The sequence below is a fragment of the Ascaphus truei genome, chromosome 1 (assembly GCF_040206685.1).
Source record: "Ascaphus truei isolate aAscTru1 chromosome 1, aAscTru1.hap1, whole genome shotgun sequence".
Lineage (NCBI taxonomy): Eukaryota > Metazoa > Chordata > Amphibia > Anura > Ascaphidae > Ascaphus > Ascaphus truei.
In genome coordinates this window covers 473823237-473837758 of record NC_134483.1, presented here as the reverse complement: position 1 = coordinate 473837758, position 14522 = coordinate 473823237, and the positions used below count along the sequence as shown (strand labels likewise).

Below are 14522 nucleotides of genomic sequence, written 5' to 3'. Positions count from 1 at the left end.
AGCTGAGTAATAAGGACACCTCGTAAGTCCCAAACATGATAGCGTGTCTGATTAATCTTTTTCCAAAGAGAGCACTTTTTTGTTGTTGTAAGAATATTTATAGGAATGATCTACAACAGATATAGCAATTTTGCCTATGTATCCTTAAATTGAATATCTACGAAATTTATCCAAATCCTTAAACAAAAAGTATGAAATAGGGGAAAGTTGCCCTGAAAAGTGTAACACAAACATTGCTGTGGGTTCCACTTCTTAAATTGCTTAGACTGAATGAAAACATTTGCATAAAAGCAGCAATGCCGCCTGTTTTAAAAAATGTTTTATAGTATCGAACCGGGAGTTTACAAAGCTGAACCACACCATTTTTAGCAGCAACGACAAACGCAGTTCCCAAGATAATTTCAGTTTAGTTGCGGTGTTCCTTCCTGGAGTTTGAAGAGGGCGTATGCGGTTATCCAATGGGATCATCTAATTCATTGGCCCACAAGACCAGAGGGATTTATTTGCTTAGAGGGATCAGAAACACCGGCAATTAAATTGCTAACCATCTAAAACCGGTTAGATTAAGTAAATGTAATTCCCTTTAGGGATTACTAAAGCTGTAAGGGGTTAACTGTGTGGGTCCATCCCATGGTGCTGGGGTAGCTCAGCAAACATCAAGCCCCACTCATTACTGCCTGGAGACTGTGACATCAAGCTGGGATATAAATAGTTAAGGGGAAGCTTCTGGAACTCAGATGTCCAGGGGGGGCTCCCCAAGCCACAGCCCCTAGGCATAGATGGACAAGTCCCATCGGAGGGTCCGTTGCTGGCTTTCCTCTTGAAGGCCATGTGGTGGCAGGCTGCCCCAAGATGGGGAGGCTGATCACAGAGGGGGTAGTACTAGGCCTTCCAGGGGCCCAGTGCACATGGAACACTACCAGCGCTATACTATAGAATAGAGGGACTATATGTAACAAAAGAACCATCAAGTCTCAACACCTTCCTAGCGGGCCGAGATAGGGCAGCTAGGGAAGCCATACAAACAGTATCGCCAAAAGGACACAACTGGATATACAAGATGCACTGTATATATCAAATGTGAGACAGTGTGTCTAAAAGATAATACAGCTTCTGAATAAAGTTCCTGCGCGCCCATCATTGCTTACCAACACCCAGCCTGCACAAGGTAATGCATCCAGAGTAGCCAATGTTACAGACAGTGACTGTAAACTCCAAGAGCCGGGCAGGGAGGGTAAAATTAAAAAAATAAATAAAAATAAAGATGAATATGAAATTACCATTTCATCCATGTACATGGTGAGCGTAGGAGGAATTAGACTGGCTTTGCAGTTATTGCCTTCCATATGAGCGTTATGGATCACAAAACAATTTTTTTCGTTGTCTAAATTAATTGATAAGGGAGACTGTGGTAATTGCTGCGATCTGTGGAATCCCCATCGACATTCAATTTACTTATTTGTTTTTAAGATATCTTTTATGAGGTTGTAAAACATAAGGGTACTGGATTTTAACAATAAATCAGAACCAGTAAATGTGATTATCTAAACTCTATATAAGCTATGATCAAAAATGAACAAATATAAAAAAACAGGTCTTCCCCCACATTATAATTATATTCCTTCATTGGCTCGGGGTAATGAAAGCTTCAGATTGAAAAAAATATTTTTATCATGCAAGAGTGGCGGAGTTTTATATTTTTGGGGGTCATTCCCTATTGATCAAATACAAGAACTTGCTGCATCAAGGAACTGTAAATTATGCAAGTTCTGTGCACATTCAAAATATATATTCTCTTACTAAAAGGGTGGAAACTATTTTTATTTTTTAAACAGAGGAATATATACAGAAATACCTACAGTATATAAAGGTGAAGTGACTACGTTAAGTCAATTGTAGCATCTTCTATCTAATGATTAACCCTTTATAGAAGGCATATCAGAATGTTAAGGAATGCAACAAAAATCAATCAAATTAACAAAAATGGTTAATGAAAAAAGGACTGCAATAGAAAGTAAGATCAACCCTAAAAAGTTCTTTAAGTATCGTAATAACAACAAACAAAAAAATCAGAAAATAAAAATATAGGACCCTTTCAGTGTGAGATGGGCAGGCAGATTATTGGAGGTAAGGAAAAATAATATTAACGAACAATTGGTTAACTGAGGAAGAGGTTCATAAGCAGCTTGATCAAATTAAAGCAAAAAAGGCACCTGGCCCCGATGGCATACACCCAAGAGTTCTTAAGGAGTTAATTAAATGTAATGGTTTGGCTATTACTGAACTTTTCAAGGACTCAATTTCCACAGGCTCAGTACCACAAGACTGGCGTAAAGCAGATGTGGGGCCTATATTTAAAAAGGGAGCTAGATCCCAACCGGGGAATTACAGACCTGTAAGCCTGAATTCAATCGTGGGGAAGCTACAGACGCAACTGTCGGTTTTAGACCACTTGCCAAGGAAAATCTGTGACCATCTCTCAGTAACTCGTGAGATGGTCCACAGTAGGCTGTAATTGCCCATCGGATTAACACAGAAGGGTTCCGTGGGTTTGAATGGGACTTGCAACCTGGTAGGATTCACACAGTGTGAGACCCATTCAAATGCAAGGACCCCCGCTGTGTTAATCCGATGGGCCATTAATCTGGTTGCAGAAATCTCACAGCGTTAGATGGGTTTTAGTACAGAATTTTTGCAGCTGTACGTGAAGTTTTAATACGGGATAACATTCAGGAATACCCAATGAAAAACAAAAATTATTACCAATAGTCAGCATGGATTTATGAAGGATAGATCATACCAAACTAACCTTATTTGTTTCTTTGAGGATGTAAGTAGGAAATTAGACAAGGGTAATGCAGTTGATGTGGTCTACTTAGATTTTGCAAAGGCTTTTGATATGGTTTCATACAAGGGATTAGTGTACAAAATAAAGCAAATTGGACCCAGTACAAATATATGTACCTGGATTGAAACCTGGTTGAAGGATGGACAGAGAGTTGTCATAATGGAACTTTTTCAGGTTGGGCTAAAGTGAGTGGAGTACTATAGGGATCGGTACTGGGACCCCTGCTTTTTAACTTGTTTATTAATGTCCTTGAGGTTGGCATTGAGAGCAAAGTCTCCATCTTTGCTGATGATACTAAATTGTGTAAGGTAGTAGAATCAGAGCAGGATGTAATTTCTCTCCAGAAGGACTTGGAGAGACTGGAAACTTGGGCAAGTAAATGGAAGATGAGGTTTAATGCAGATAAATGTACGGTTATGCATTTGGAATGCTAGAATAAACAGGCGACTTACAAATTAAATGGGGATAAATTGGGGGAATCCTTGATGGATAAGGATTTAGGAGTGCTGGTAGAGAGCAGGCTTAGCAATAGTACCCAAAGTCACACAATAGCTGCAAAAGCAAACAAGATATTATCTTGCATTCAACGGGCAATGGATGAAAGGGTAGTAAACATAATTATGCCCCTTAATAAAGCATTAGTAAGACCACACCTTGAATATGGAGTACAATTTTGGACATCACTCCTTAGAAAAGACATTATGGAACTAAAGAGAGTGCAGAGAAGAGCCACCAAATTAATAAAGGGGATGGACAATCTACCTTATGAGAAGAGGCTAGCTAAATTAGATTTCCATTAGAAAAGAGGCGTCTAAGAGGGGATATGATAACTAGATACAAATATATTTGGGGACATTACAGGGAGCTTCCAAAAGAACTATTCCTCCCAAGGGCAGTACCAAGGACTCGGGGGCATCCCTTAAGGTTGGAGGAAAGGAGATTTCACCAGCAACAAAGGAAAGGGTTCTTTACAGTAAGGGCAGTTAAAATGTGGAATTCATTACCCATGGAGACTGTGATGGCAGATACAATAGATTTGTTAAAAAAAAAGGTTGGACATCTTTTTAGATAGGAAAGGTATACAGGGATATACCAAATAAGTATACATGGGAAGGATGTTGATCCAAGGAATAATCCGATTGCCAATTCTTGGAGTCAGGAAGGAATTAATTTTTCCCCTTGTGAGATCATTGGATGATATGACACTGGGGTTTTTTGTTTGCCTTCCTCTGGATCAATATACTGTATGTATGGATATAGGATAAAGAATCTGTAGAATAAAGCACATGTAGGATATTGCTTGGTCTGCAGTATTAAAGCACAGTATGACTTGAGCCAAACATACAATAAAAAAAATGACCTAATATTAATGGGATAATTGCACTAGACCACATAAGTAAATGTAGAGGGGAAGTTTAGTGCCATGCTTACACGTGTACATCACCAATCTCACCTTCTGTAGCAAACTGTTCCAAATGTTTTAGAGTCATTTCTTTGTACTTTGAACCTTCAGCCAGGCGGTCATATATGACAGTATCCTAAATAGACAGAAAAGAAAAAGGCATGATGATAATATTGATCACTTACCACACATTCAATATAGGCAGGCAAAACGCCAGTTTTTTTTTTTTTTAAAGATGTTATTACTGGGGTACAGCTCTCCCCTTCTCCCAACATACAGACTTCTGCATAACAGGAAGCAGAACGCCAGCCATACATGATGCACACTCACTCCCGACAGCATCATATAGCAACTGCACATGAAGCCCGGTGTAGGTGGTGAGCGCTGGTGAACGGAAGGTTCCCAAAGGAGTCTGGTTATCTGAATAAAATGGCATCAAGAAGTGCCGTCTGAATAGTTAGCAGGGTAAGGTAACCAATGGGACGCCTAAGGGGGCAGCAGAAGGCAAAGGTGTCCATGAGAAGAATAAAAGGACACGGGGAAAAAGGACTGGTGTCAGAACAATTCTGAATGGGGGATGGCGGCAGGGTTAGGCGCCCAATAGTTACAGAGTGGGCGGGAAAATAAATATGTAAACAGTCAGATAAAGAACTCTGTGAAACATGGAGGCGTATTGCATTACTCATTACTTACAGCCCCCTTGCAGTACAATTTCAGTTTCCCGGCCGCATCACGAACGATCACCGACATACGTTTTCGATTACTGAAATATATATGAATAAATAATAATAATGCCATTTTTTAATGATTTAGTTAAACGCAGAACACAGATACCACGTAGGTCACGTTTTTTATTTTACCAGCATGACAATGGTTTTAGCGAATAACAAATTTCATCTAAAAACAGATCTCTGTCAAGATGGATGGGTTTGTTCATTTCAATTTATAGGTCTCCTGGTTTTTGAACTATGGAAGGAATATTAGTTGGTAAATTAATATATACAAAAACAAAAGTGCAAGTGAATCACTCAAATTAAGATGCTACACAGTGGAACTAATATTTAAACGAAGATTAATGTTTCGTACCTTGTAAATTCCAGTACATTTAGCAACTCGTATCGTTCTTCTTGACCGAGCTAAAAAATAGACGTGAAAATATAAGGAATATTAATGGTGCAGAACGAACAGATCTAAAATGTATTTTCAGTTAAGCAAATGTAATTGTCACAAATACCAACAGAAGTGACAGCTATTATTTATCACTGCGAGAAACGGGCGTATTTCTGCTATTTTCTTTTCCCAAGCATTGGATTTCTAGACCTGTTTTTCTCACTGAAGCTATTCTTTTTCTATTGGAAAAAAAAGAGCACGTAATCTGCCACAATGACAAAGGGTAATTTGGTGGAGTCATCGTTATGGTTTGTATTTGTAATTAAGTGCTGAAAGCATTTCTCTCAGAAATGTTATGTGTATACACACTAGGCAACAAAATCTCCTTACATATAATTAGGAGTAGTACTTGACTCCTCCATCTTATTTAACCCTTGCACTACAGTTGGTTTTCTGGCAGCAAAAAGATGAAGATTATCTTTGATTTGTAGCCCAGGCTTTTTCAATCTAAAAACAAAAGAGAATCCCACAATGATTACTAAAGATAAAACCAACATTGGCCAGGAGTCGTCAAAGCGCGATCTGGGCTATCGTGTTGTATCGGCGATTAAAAACAATGGCAGATACCGGCGTGATGGTGTGGATAGTGCTTTGATGACTCCAGGTCAATGTGCCTGACATTTTCATGTTATCTGGAAGGTACAGTACAAAGCTGCTAGAGAGAAATCAATATTAAACGGCACATACATATATATATATATATACAGTGTTCGACAAACCTATACATTTGCACGCCCCGGGCAAGTGGATTTAACATCGTGGCGAGCTCCTATTGGCCCAAGCAGCACACGTGTGGTACTAGGTGGCGAGTAGATTTTTTTGTTCGGCGAGTAGATTTTTTGCTGATTTGTCGACCACTGTGTGTGTGTGTGTGTGTGTGTGTGTGTGTGTGTGTGTGTGTGTGTATGTGTGTGTGTGTGTGTATATATATATATATATATATATATATATATATATATATATATATATATATATATATATATATATATATAATAACATTAATAACATGTTTTTGTATAGCGCTGCTAGTTTTACGTAGCACTTTACAGAGACATTTTGCAGGCACAGTTCCCTGCCCCGTGGAGCTTACAATCTATGTTTTTGGCGCCTGAGGTACAGGGAGATAAAGTGACTTGCCCAAGGTCACAAGGAGCCGACACCGGGAATTGAACCAGGCTCCCCTACTTCAAACTCTCAGTGCCAGTCAGTGTCTTTACTCACTGAGCGCTCCCTCTCCCTAGGACACACAGTGTATATATTTCTGTACCCACAAAATAATGTTTTGCACCCATTTCTAAAAACAAAAAACAAAAAAAAAGAAAACCCCAACAAATCCTGAATAGAAATCGATAGTGTAAAGTGTTCCAAGGTACAATGCTTTAGAAAAGCAGTCAATAGTCATGGGGCAGTCTGTGGATCTAGTGTTATAAAACGCAATCCATAAAACATAAAGTAACATTGGTTACAAAAGGTTTAAATAGCCATAAAGTCAAGGGCATAGATGGTCATAATCAATCCGATGTTTTTAGAGGAACTTCTAAAAGTCAGGGTTATGTTGATATGCACTCCTCTTGTGATCAAACCTCCACGGGCCTATTGGGTTCTGACCTTCGTTGCGCCGGCTCAAAGTTAAACGATCCAACGTCCCTGCAACTGTGCAGAAACCAATGACGTGCCATCCTTTAAATACATGCTGTCTCAACGACACCACAAGGATGCCAATAAAAAATTGGATTGGCTTCATAAAAATGAAAGCTACTCCTAATGCTGATCACTGTACCAAATATCAACATGTCATCACTGTCCCTGCTCCTGTGCATTGATAGTTTGAAGCTGTGACTGCATCAAATCCCCATAGTTGGCATATACTGTATGTTTCTATGCTGTGTATATACTGTAGGGGCCATCCGGATTGTTAAGGACTGATCACAATTAAGGACGGGTTCATAAAGTCTTGGTTTAATATATACAAGCAAAGTGCATTTTTCGAATGGAAGAATTTAAGGGTACAGGTAGTCCTCGTTATCCAACATTTCACTTTACAACGAATGACATAACCAACGCAACCCTATGGGCCGTATTTCGACACTGGAATGCGTTATCCGACGCCTGAATGCGTTATCCAACGCTCACCACCACCGATTAACATGGGACTCACTTTACAACGGTTTCACTATCCAATGCTACTTACAGAATGGATTCCGTTGGATAACCGAGGACTGCCTGTACAATGAAGGAGAGCTACAAAACAAAGACTAGTAAAACTGGCACCTAGCAATATGTCACCACACATGGGTTTGTTAAAACTTGGCTGTACACAATCACATCCAATGTCATTCCCTATACAGATGAATGAAATCTATTTGCATAGAACAGAAATGTCAGTCTGTGCTTAAAAATACTAAGACAAGCTGTCTTGATTAGCACAGAGTATACTTTACCGTTATGTGGACTATGTGCAGTATGGTTAAACCGAATGTACTGCTTACTGAACATATGCATAGTCAAGCAAGTGCAATATAATATAGCTCCCAATTAACTCCAAGATATTTTAGGATATGTACTGGACAGCCGACGAGCATATACAACGCATTGCACTTGTTGAAATAAACCAACAGTATAAACCATAATGCTATCGAATTGTTTTGTTTTCTTTCAGTGAAGTTACGTCAGAGTCAGAGCTTATAAAGATATGAAAGTAATGACGATACATTAGGCATTTATTGAAATAGAGGTTAAAAACAACTATCTTGAGAATAAAAACTAAATAAAAACAGGTATACCATAAAGCTATATAAACGCCAATATGAAGAGTAAACTATTGAATATACTTAAATTATAGGCTAAAGCTGTTAAATTCCAGGCATTATTGAAATTCCTGCTCTCTGATTGGCTAAAATTCCGGGCATTATCCATTCAGTAACAGCCCGGAATTTTTGGCACCTTGCCAAGTTTTTCAGCCAATCAACTTTCAGTTCTCACTCACAAAGAGTGAGATCAGCTCTTAGAGGAGGCGATTGGACAGGAGGCAGCAGCAAGGCACCGACTCCTCCCCAACCCTGCCTGAAGAGAGCTCCGCACAGGAGAGTGAGGGGAACGGTTTGTGTGTCTTGTGGGTGTAAGGGGGCCAGCAGAGTGTTTTATTGGTGTGTGTGTGTGTGTGTGTGTGTCTTCTGTTGGTGTGTGTTTTGTGGGTGTAGAGGGGGCAGCAGAGTCTGTTTTGTTGGTGTGTGTCTGCGGTGTGTGTTTTGTAGGTGGAGGAGGGGTGCAGAGTGCTTTGTTGGTGTGTGTCTGTAGTGTGTGGGTTTAAAGGGGGGCTGCAGTGGGTGTAGGGAGGGGGCTGCTGGTGTTTTTGAGGATGTAGAGGTGGCAGTCTGTTTTGTTGGTTTGTATGTGTCTCTGCAGTGTGTGTTTTGTGGGTGCAGAGGGAGGGCTGCAGTGTTTTTTTGTTGGTGGAGGAGAGGTACAGAGTGTTGTGTGTGTGTGTATGTGTGTTTATAGGGGGCTGGAATGGGTGTAGAGGGGGGCTGCTGTTGTATGTTTTGTGTATGTAGACGGGGGGCAGCAGTCTGTTTTGTTGGTGTGTCTGCCCAAGCCTTAGAGTTTTAGCAGTAGAGCAACAGAAGAAAGGGTGCATCTTTGCAATGTTTGTATTTTTTAATTTTTAAAAGATTGCACCTTTCATTTGCCATAAAAAACATTTTTCGGCAGATATGATCTTTATGCAGATTTATAGGGGCTTATTCAAAAAACTGCAGCAGTGCCCCCTCACAGATTAAGCATTACCCCTATAAAGTGTAATTATACACATCAAACAGCGTACTTACTGATTCTATAATTACTGAGTCGGGTGTCCTGCCAGTAAAAACAAACCGCAGTTGCTTTGCTGCTCTTACCAGAGCCCCTTCATCTGTAACAAAATACATTCACATATATCAACAGGTTATTAACAAAAGAGTATGGCTTCAAACTGTGCAATTACTACAGTACAAACAGATAACTATGTAGACGCATTTTGACACCACTGTACAGATGTAGCAAACCTTAAGGTTTGTGTGTCTGTGCGCGCACCGATCGCAACCCGCACGGATTAACACGGTTGGCTTTTCCCCATCTCTTTTTTATTTCTTTTCTACCTTTACCATTTTTAACGTGGTGGGAAGCAGGATTAATTTCAGCTCTGGGGGACCCCATGGTTCCGGGGACACATACCTTTAAACATAGTGCCAGAACGGTGCACTTCAGAGTTAACAAAAGAACAGTTTAAACCTCCCGCATTGGGCAGGCCAATAGGAAGCTGCAATTTCACCTGTTGCAGCTCGGTGTGCCGGTGTGACATGGGGCTTTAAGCATCCACAAAGTATAGGTGCTAGCGTTCCCGATTTGTATCTCAGGAACCAGGGGGTCCCACCCGGAGCCAAGATCCACATTCATTTCAGCTCCGGGGACCACATGTTCCAAACTGTGTTAAAAAAGGAAAGCCTGGGGGCGGAACTGCTGCTTTGAAGTTGCTTTTAGAGGGAGAGAGTATGCAGCTGTCAATTTATTTTCTTCCATCTTCTCAGCAGTGCAAACATCCATCTCATCTGGACAGAAAAAGCACTAGTCTGAAAAGATAAATGATGCTGGTTTCTCAATACATTAGATATTTGACTATTCTAAGAGGGATTAACCTTTAAAGGGTAACTAACGAAGCTGTGTGTCAAACTCAACCCCAGAGAACTTTTGCTGCTTTCTGTGACTGAGATGTTGCCAACTGTGTCACTAAATGCAGTGAGGCTTCACACACAATACATTGTTCCTTTAGTTTTCCTAAATGATTTCAGAAAGGAAGATGCTCACTGTAGCCCCAGGGTCACATTGTAAAGTTCATTTTGCAGTCCAATTTATAACAATGAAGACACAGCTACCTGGGAGGCACAGCAAGCGTAACTTTCCCGTGTGCAAACAGGAGGGGCTTTACAAAGAACCCTCGTCTTCCTTATAATCAGGCCATTCTGCCAGCACAGCACAAAAATATATATATGTGGCAGGGCAGATTAGAAAATAAATGTAAAAAAAGGCTGCATTGAGTGCATCTTTTCTCTGCCATGCTGAGTTGAGGCAGGAGTGTTGGAGGAAGTACATTTACAGTTGTGTGAAAAAGAAAGTACACCCTCTTTGAAATCTATGGTTTTACATATCAGTACATGATAACAATCATCTGTTCCTTAACAGGTCTTAAAATTAGGTAAATACAACTTCAGATTTACAACAACACATGACATATTACACCATGTCATGATTTATTTAACAAAAATAAAGCCAACATGGAGAAGCCATGTTTGAAAAACTAAGTACACCTTATGATTCAATAGTTTGTAGAACCACCTTAAGCAGCAATTACTTGAAGTAATCGTTTTCTGTATGACTATCAGTCTTTCACATCGTTGTGGAAGAATTTTGGCCCAATCATCTTTACAACGTTGCTTCAGTTCATTGAGGTTTGCGGGCATTTGTTTATGCACAGCTCTCTTAAGGTCCAGCCACAGAATTTCAATCGGGTTGAGGTCTGGACTTTGACTGGGCCATTGCAACACCTTGATTCTTTTCTTTTTCAGCCATTCTGTTGTAGATTTGCTGGTGTGCTTCGGATCATTGTCCTGTTGCATGACCCCATTTCGGCCAAGCTTTAGCTGTCGGACAGATGGCCTCACATTTGACTCTAGAATACTTTGGTATACAGAGGAGTTCATGGTCGACTCAATGACTGCAAGGTTCCCAGGTCCTGTGGCTGCAAAACAAGCCCAAATCATCACCCCTCCACCATCATGCTTGACAGTTGGTAAGAGGTGTTTGTGCTGATATGCTGTGTTTGGTTTTCGCCAAACGTGGCGCTGTGTAGTATAGCCAAACATCTCCACTTTGGTCTCGTCTGTCCAAAGGACATTGTTCCAGAAGTCTTGTGGCTTGTTCAGATGCAACTTTGCAAACCTAAGCCATGCTTCCAATTTCTTTTTAGAGAGAAGAGGCTTTCTCCTGGCAACTCTTCCAAATAAAACATACTTGTTCAGTCTTTTTCTAATTGTACTGTCATGAACTTTAACATGCTAACAGAGACCTGTAGAGTCTGAGATGTAACTCTTGGGTATTTTGCAATTTCTCTGAGCATTGCACGGTCTGACCTTGGTGTGAATTTGCTGGGACGTCCACTCCTGGGAAGATTGGCAACTGTTTTGAATGTTTTCCACTTTTTGAATAATCTTTCTCACTGTACAATGATGGACTTTAAATTGCTTGGAAATGGCCTTGTAAGCCTTCCCAGATTGATGGGCAGCAAGAATTGCTTCTCTAAGATCATTGCTGATGTCTTTCCTCCTTGGCATTGTGTTCACACACCTGAATGCTCCAGAATAGCAAACTGCTAAAACTTTGGCTTTTATAGAGGTGGTCACACTTGCTGATGATCAATTAATCAAGGGCATTAGATTAGCAGCACCTGTCTGCTACTTAGCATCTTAATTCCTATGGAAGCAGTAAGGGTGTACTTAGTTTTTCACACATGGCTTCTCCATTTTGGCTTTATTTTTGTTAAATAAATCATGACACGGTGTAATATGTCATGTGTTGTTGTTCATCTGAGGTTGTATTTACCTAATTTTTAGACCTGCTAAGGAACAGATGATTGTTATTACCTCCTGATATGTAAAACCATAGAATTCAAAGAGGGTGTACTTTCTTATTCACACAACTGTATATTGAGTTAGCCCAAATGTAAAATAATTACATTTTGATTGTTCTTAACTGAACAGCAAATTGAGTATGCAGCTACTGTATGGGAAGCTGATACATACTGTTAGTGGTGGGCTGAATTGAGAAATGCCTTCTATTACAAAGGTCTTAGGCTCTTCTTTCATATGCTGTTAAGCCATCTTCTCCTTGCTTGGGAAGATTTAAGCTCAGTTGGATTTTAATATGTGTAATTCTTCCTGAAAAGGGGAATGTTACCTTAACAGCATATTCAATAGGTGCTTAAAACCGTTTTATTCATTGGCAGCCTCTGGCCAACAATTGTCTATATCCAGAAATCCATATCCTTTGGATACATAGATCCATTTACTCCCTTACAGGGCAACTAAGCTTATGAATGGTGGTGAATTGGTAATTGTTTTCCATGATGGTAATAGCCAGCCTCTAGGTACCATTACACTTAATGGGCCTTTTACCCCAATGTTACCCAAAAGTAACAAACTGTTAACATATAGGACTATTGAACCTGAAACCCATGGACTTTATCCCAAGAGGATTTTTGGGTAAGAAGAGACTGTTTGATTGAAGACTTGGCCAGTGTGAACCAGCAAGGGATGGGATAATGTTCCAAGAATCAGGAGGGGTGCGTGATGGGGGAGCAATTACCTGAACCACCTACTGTACATGCATGATCTGTGCAAACAACCTTGCTTGAGAAAACGCCTAACACAGGAGAGGACAGAGATACTCATCCAACACATTGGGCTCAGAGGAAAAATAACATTATGTATGAGAAATAAAAGAAGAAACAATTAGAGAAGAAAAAGGGCAGTATTGGAGCACGCGCAGAGAGTGCGAGAATGGCGTAGTGTAACTGCCATCTGAAAAAGGTACAAGTATAACACCCCGAATAACATTCCCTTTGTCTTGACCAGGGAAGAGTACTCTTGATGGTTTTGATTTGGGCACACGGGACAGAGCTGGCTATTTTATTCGTACTGAATGCTGTGCTCATAGTAACCTATTCCTATTCTGAACACACCTCCAAGTCAGCCTCACCTTTTTACAAGGACCAATTTATCTCTAAATTATAATTATTGCATGCAACCCATCTCTAAAGTACTTGAAAGAAATCAGGATCAGCCAATACTGGTATTTGAATCTGGAAGGCACATTTGAATACCTGTACCAGCCGAGACTCCCCTGTTAATACTGATGACGACTCAAGACATCTCAGGACAATTCAATGTTTTTTTAATTTTTTTAAATGTCATCCTACTAAAAATATATTTGTGCTGATTCGGGCTGCTCCTTTAATCTGTGGCCAGGTACCCTGGCTGCACTTAGCACAAAATGATTTGATTATTAAGTTGCCATCATTCAACCTTGTGCCTTTTTCTCCGTGAAGTCATAATTAACAAATAGCAAATATATCCAGCAATCAAAAGCATATATCAATTTGTGCTCTTTTGAAATTAGTTTTAAAATCAACCCACTTAAATAATGCAGACACCTTTCACATAAAAAAAAGGGAAATGAAACCTTGGCACGATTCACTTTATTCACCAATAAAGAATATTCAGTAAATCTCTACCGGTGATGGTTGTTTAAAAAATAAAAATAATACTTAATGCAATAAAGATTAAGGAGGTGCATGTTTAAATATCATACTCTTTTAAACAATGGGAAGTACGGTATGCGCTTTTCATTCCCAGTAAGTCTATGCAAATCACAAAAGTCTTACCAGGTGAAGATGCCTGAAAAATGATCTGGTCGCCATCGCGTTCGGGCACAGCAGTATGGCAAACTGCCATCATGGTTAGAAACTCGCATATCACAGGTGCTGTGGGCTAAAAAGCAGATACATTAATACAGGTTGAACCATTTTATCTGCTTACCATGAATGTTTGAGTTGAGAACGTTATTTAGCCATTTTAACTTTTAATATGGTAAACGTATTCCTTTCAACCAAGACATGTCACATGGGTTTGGATGTCTGCAAGTTTTGGTTAGGAAAATTAGTACAAATTAGGTGGGGAAAACAAAAATTAGCCCCTCCTTTAGGATTCATAGTACTAGTGCCGCCTAAACCGTTACATGCCATAAGTGACCAAGTAAGTATAATTGTATAGACCTATAAAGCAATGATGTCCCAAAATAAGAACTAATCATTAAATCACCTTATAAATTCTGTACATGGGAAGAAAGGTTGCCAGATGTAACTAAAGGTTAATATACAATAGCACCGAACATTGATAAGCAAGTCTACAAAATGTCTGCAGCAAAGACGACATCTACGGTGCAAGTTGCATTATTATAATTCATATGGCTCCCTACAATACCATGTACCTTAAAAGTGTTACCTACCAACTA

The 14522-nt window shown here is 39.8% G+C and overlaps 1 protein-coding gene across 6 annotated transcripts in view; it reads right to left on the bottom strand.

Annotated features, from left to right (window-relative positions):
- Positions 1–14522, bottom strand: part of ATP8A1 (ATPase phospholipid transporting 8A1) — a 194740-nt gene that overhangs the window by 98358 nt on the left and 81860 nt on the right. For all 6 annotated transcript variants that reach the window (XM_075567160.1, XM_075567150.1, XM_075567179.1 and 3 more), the window contains 5 exons: positions 13894–13999; positions 9248–9330; positions 5337–5386; positions 4944–5013; positions 4302–4386 (listed from right to left, as the gene is read on the bottom strand). In XM_075567160.1, the coding sequence (XP_075423275.1) occupies positions 4302–4386; positions 4944–5013; positions 5337–5386; positions 9248–9330; positions 13894–13999 (394 nt within the window). The remainder of the gene's footprint in view (positions 1–4301; positions 4387–4943; positions 5014–5336; positions 5387–9247; positions 9331–13893; positions 14000–14522) is intronic.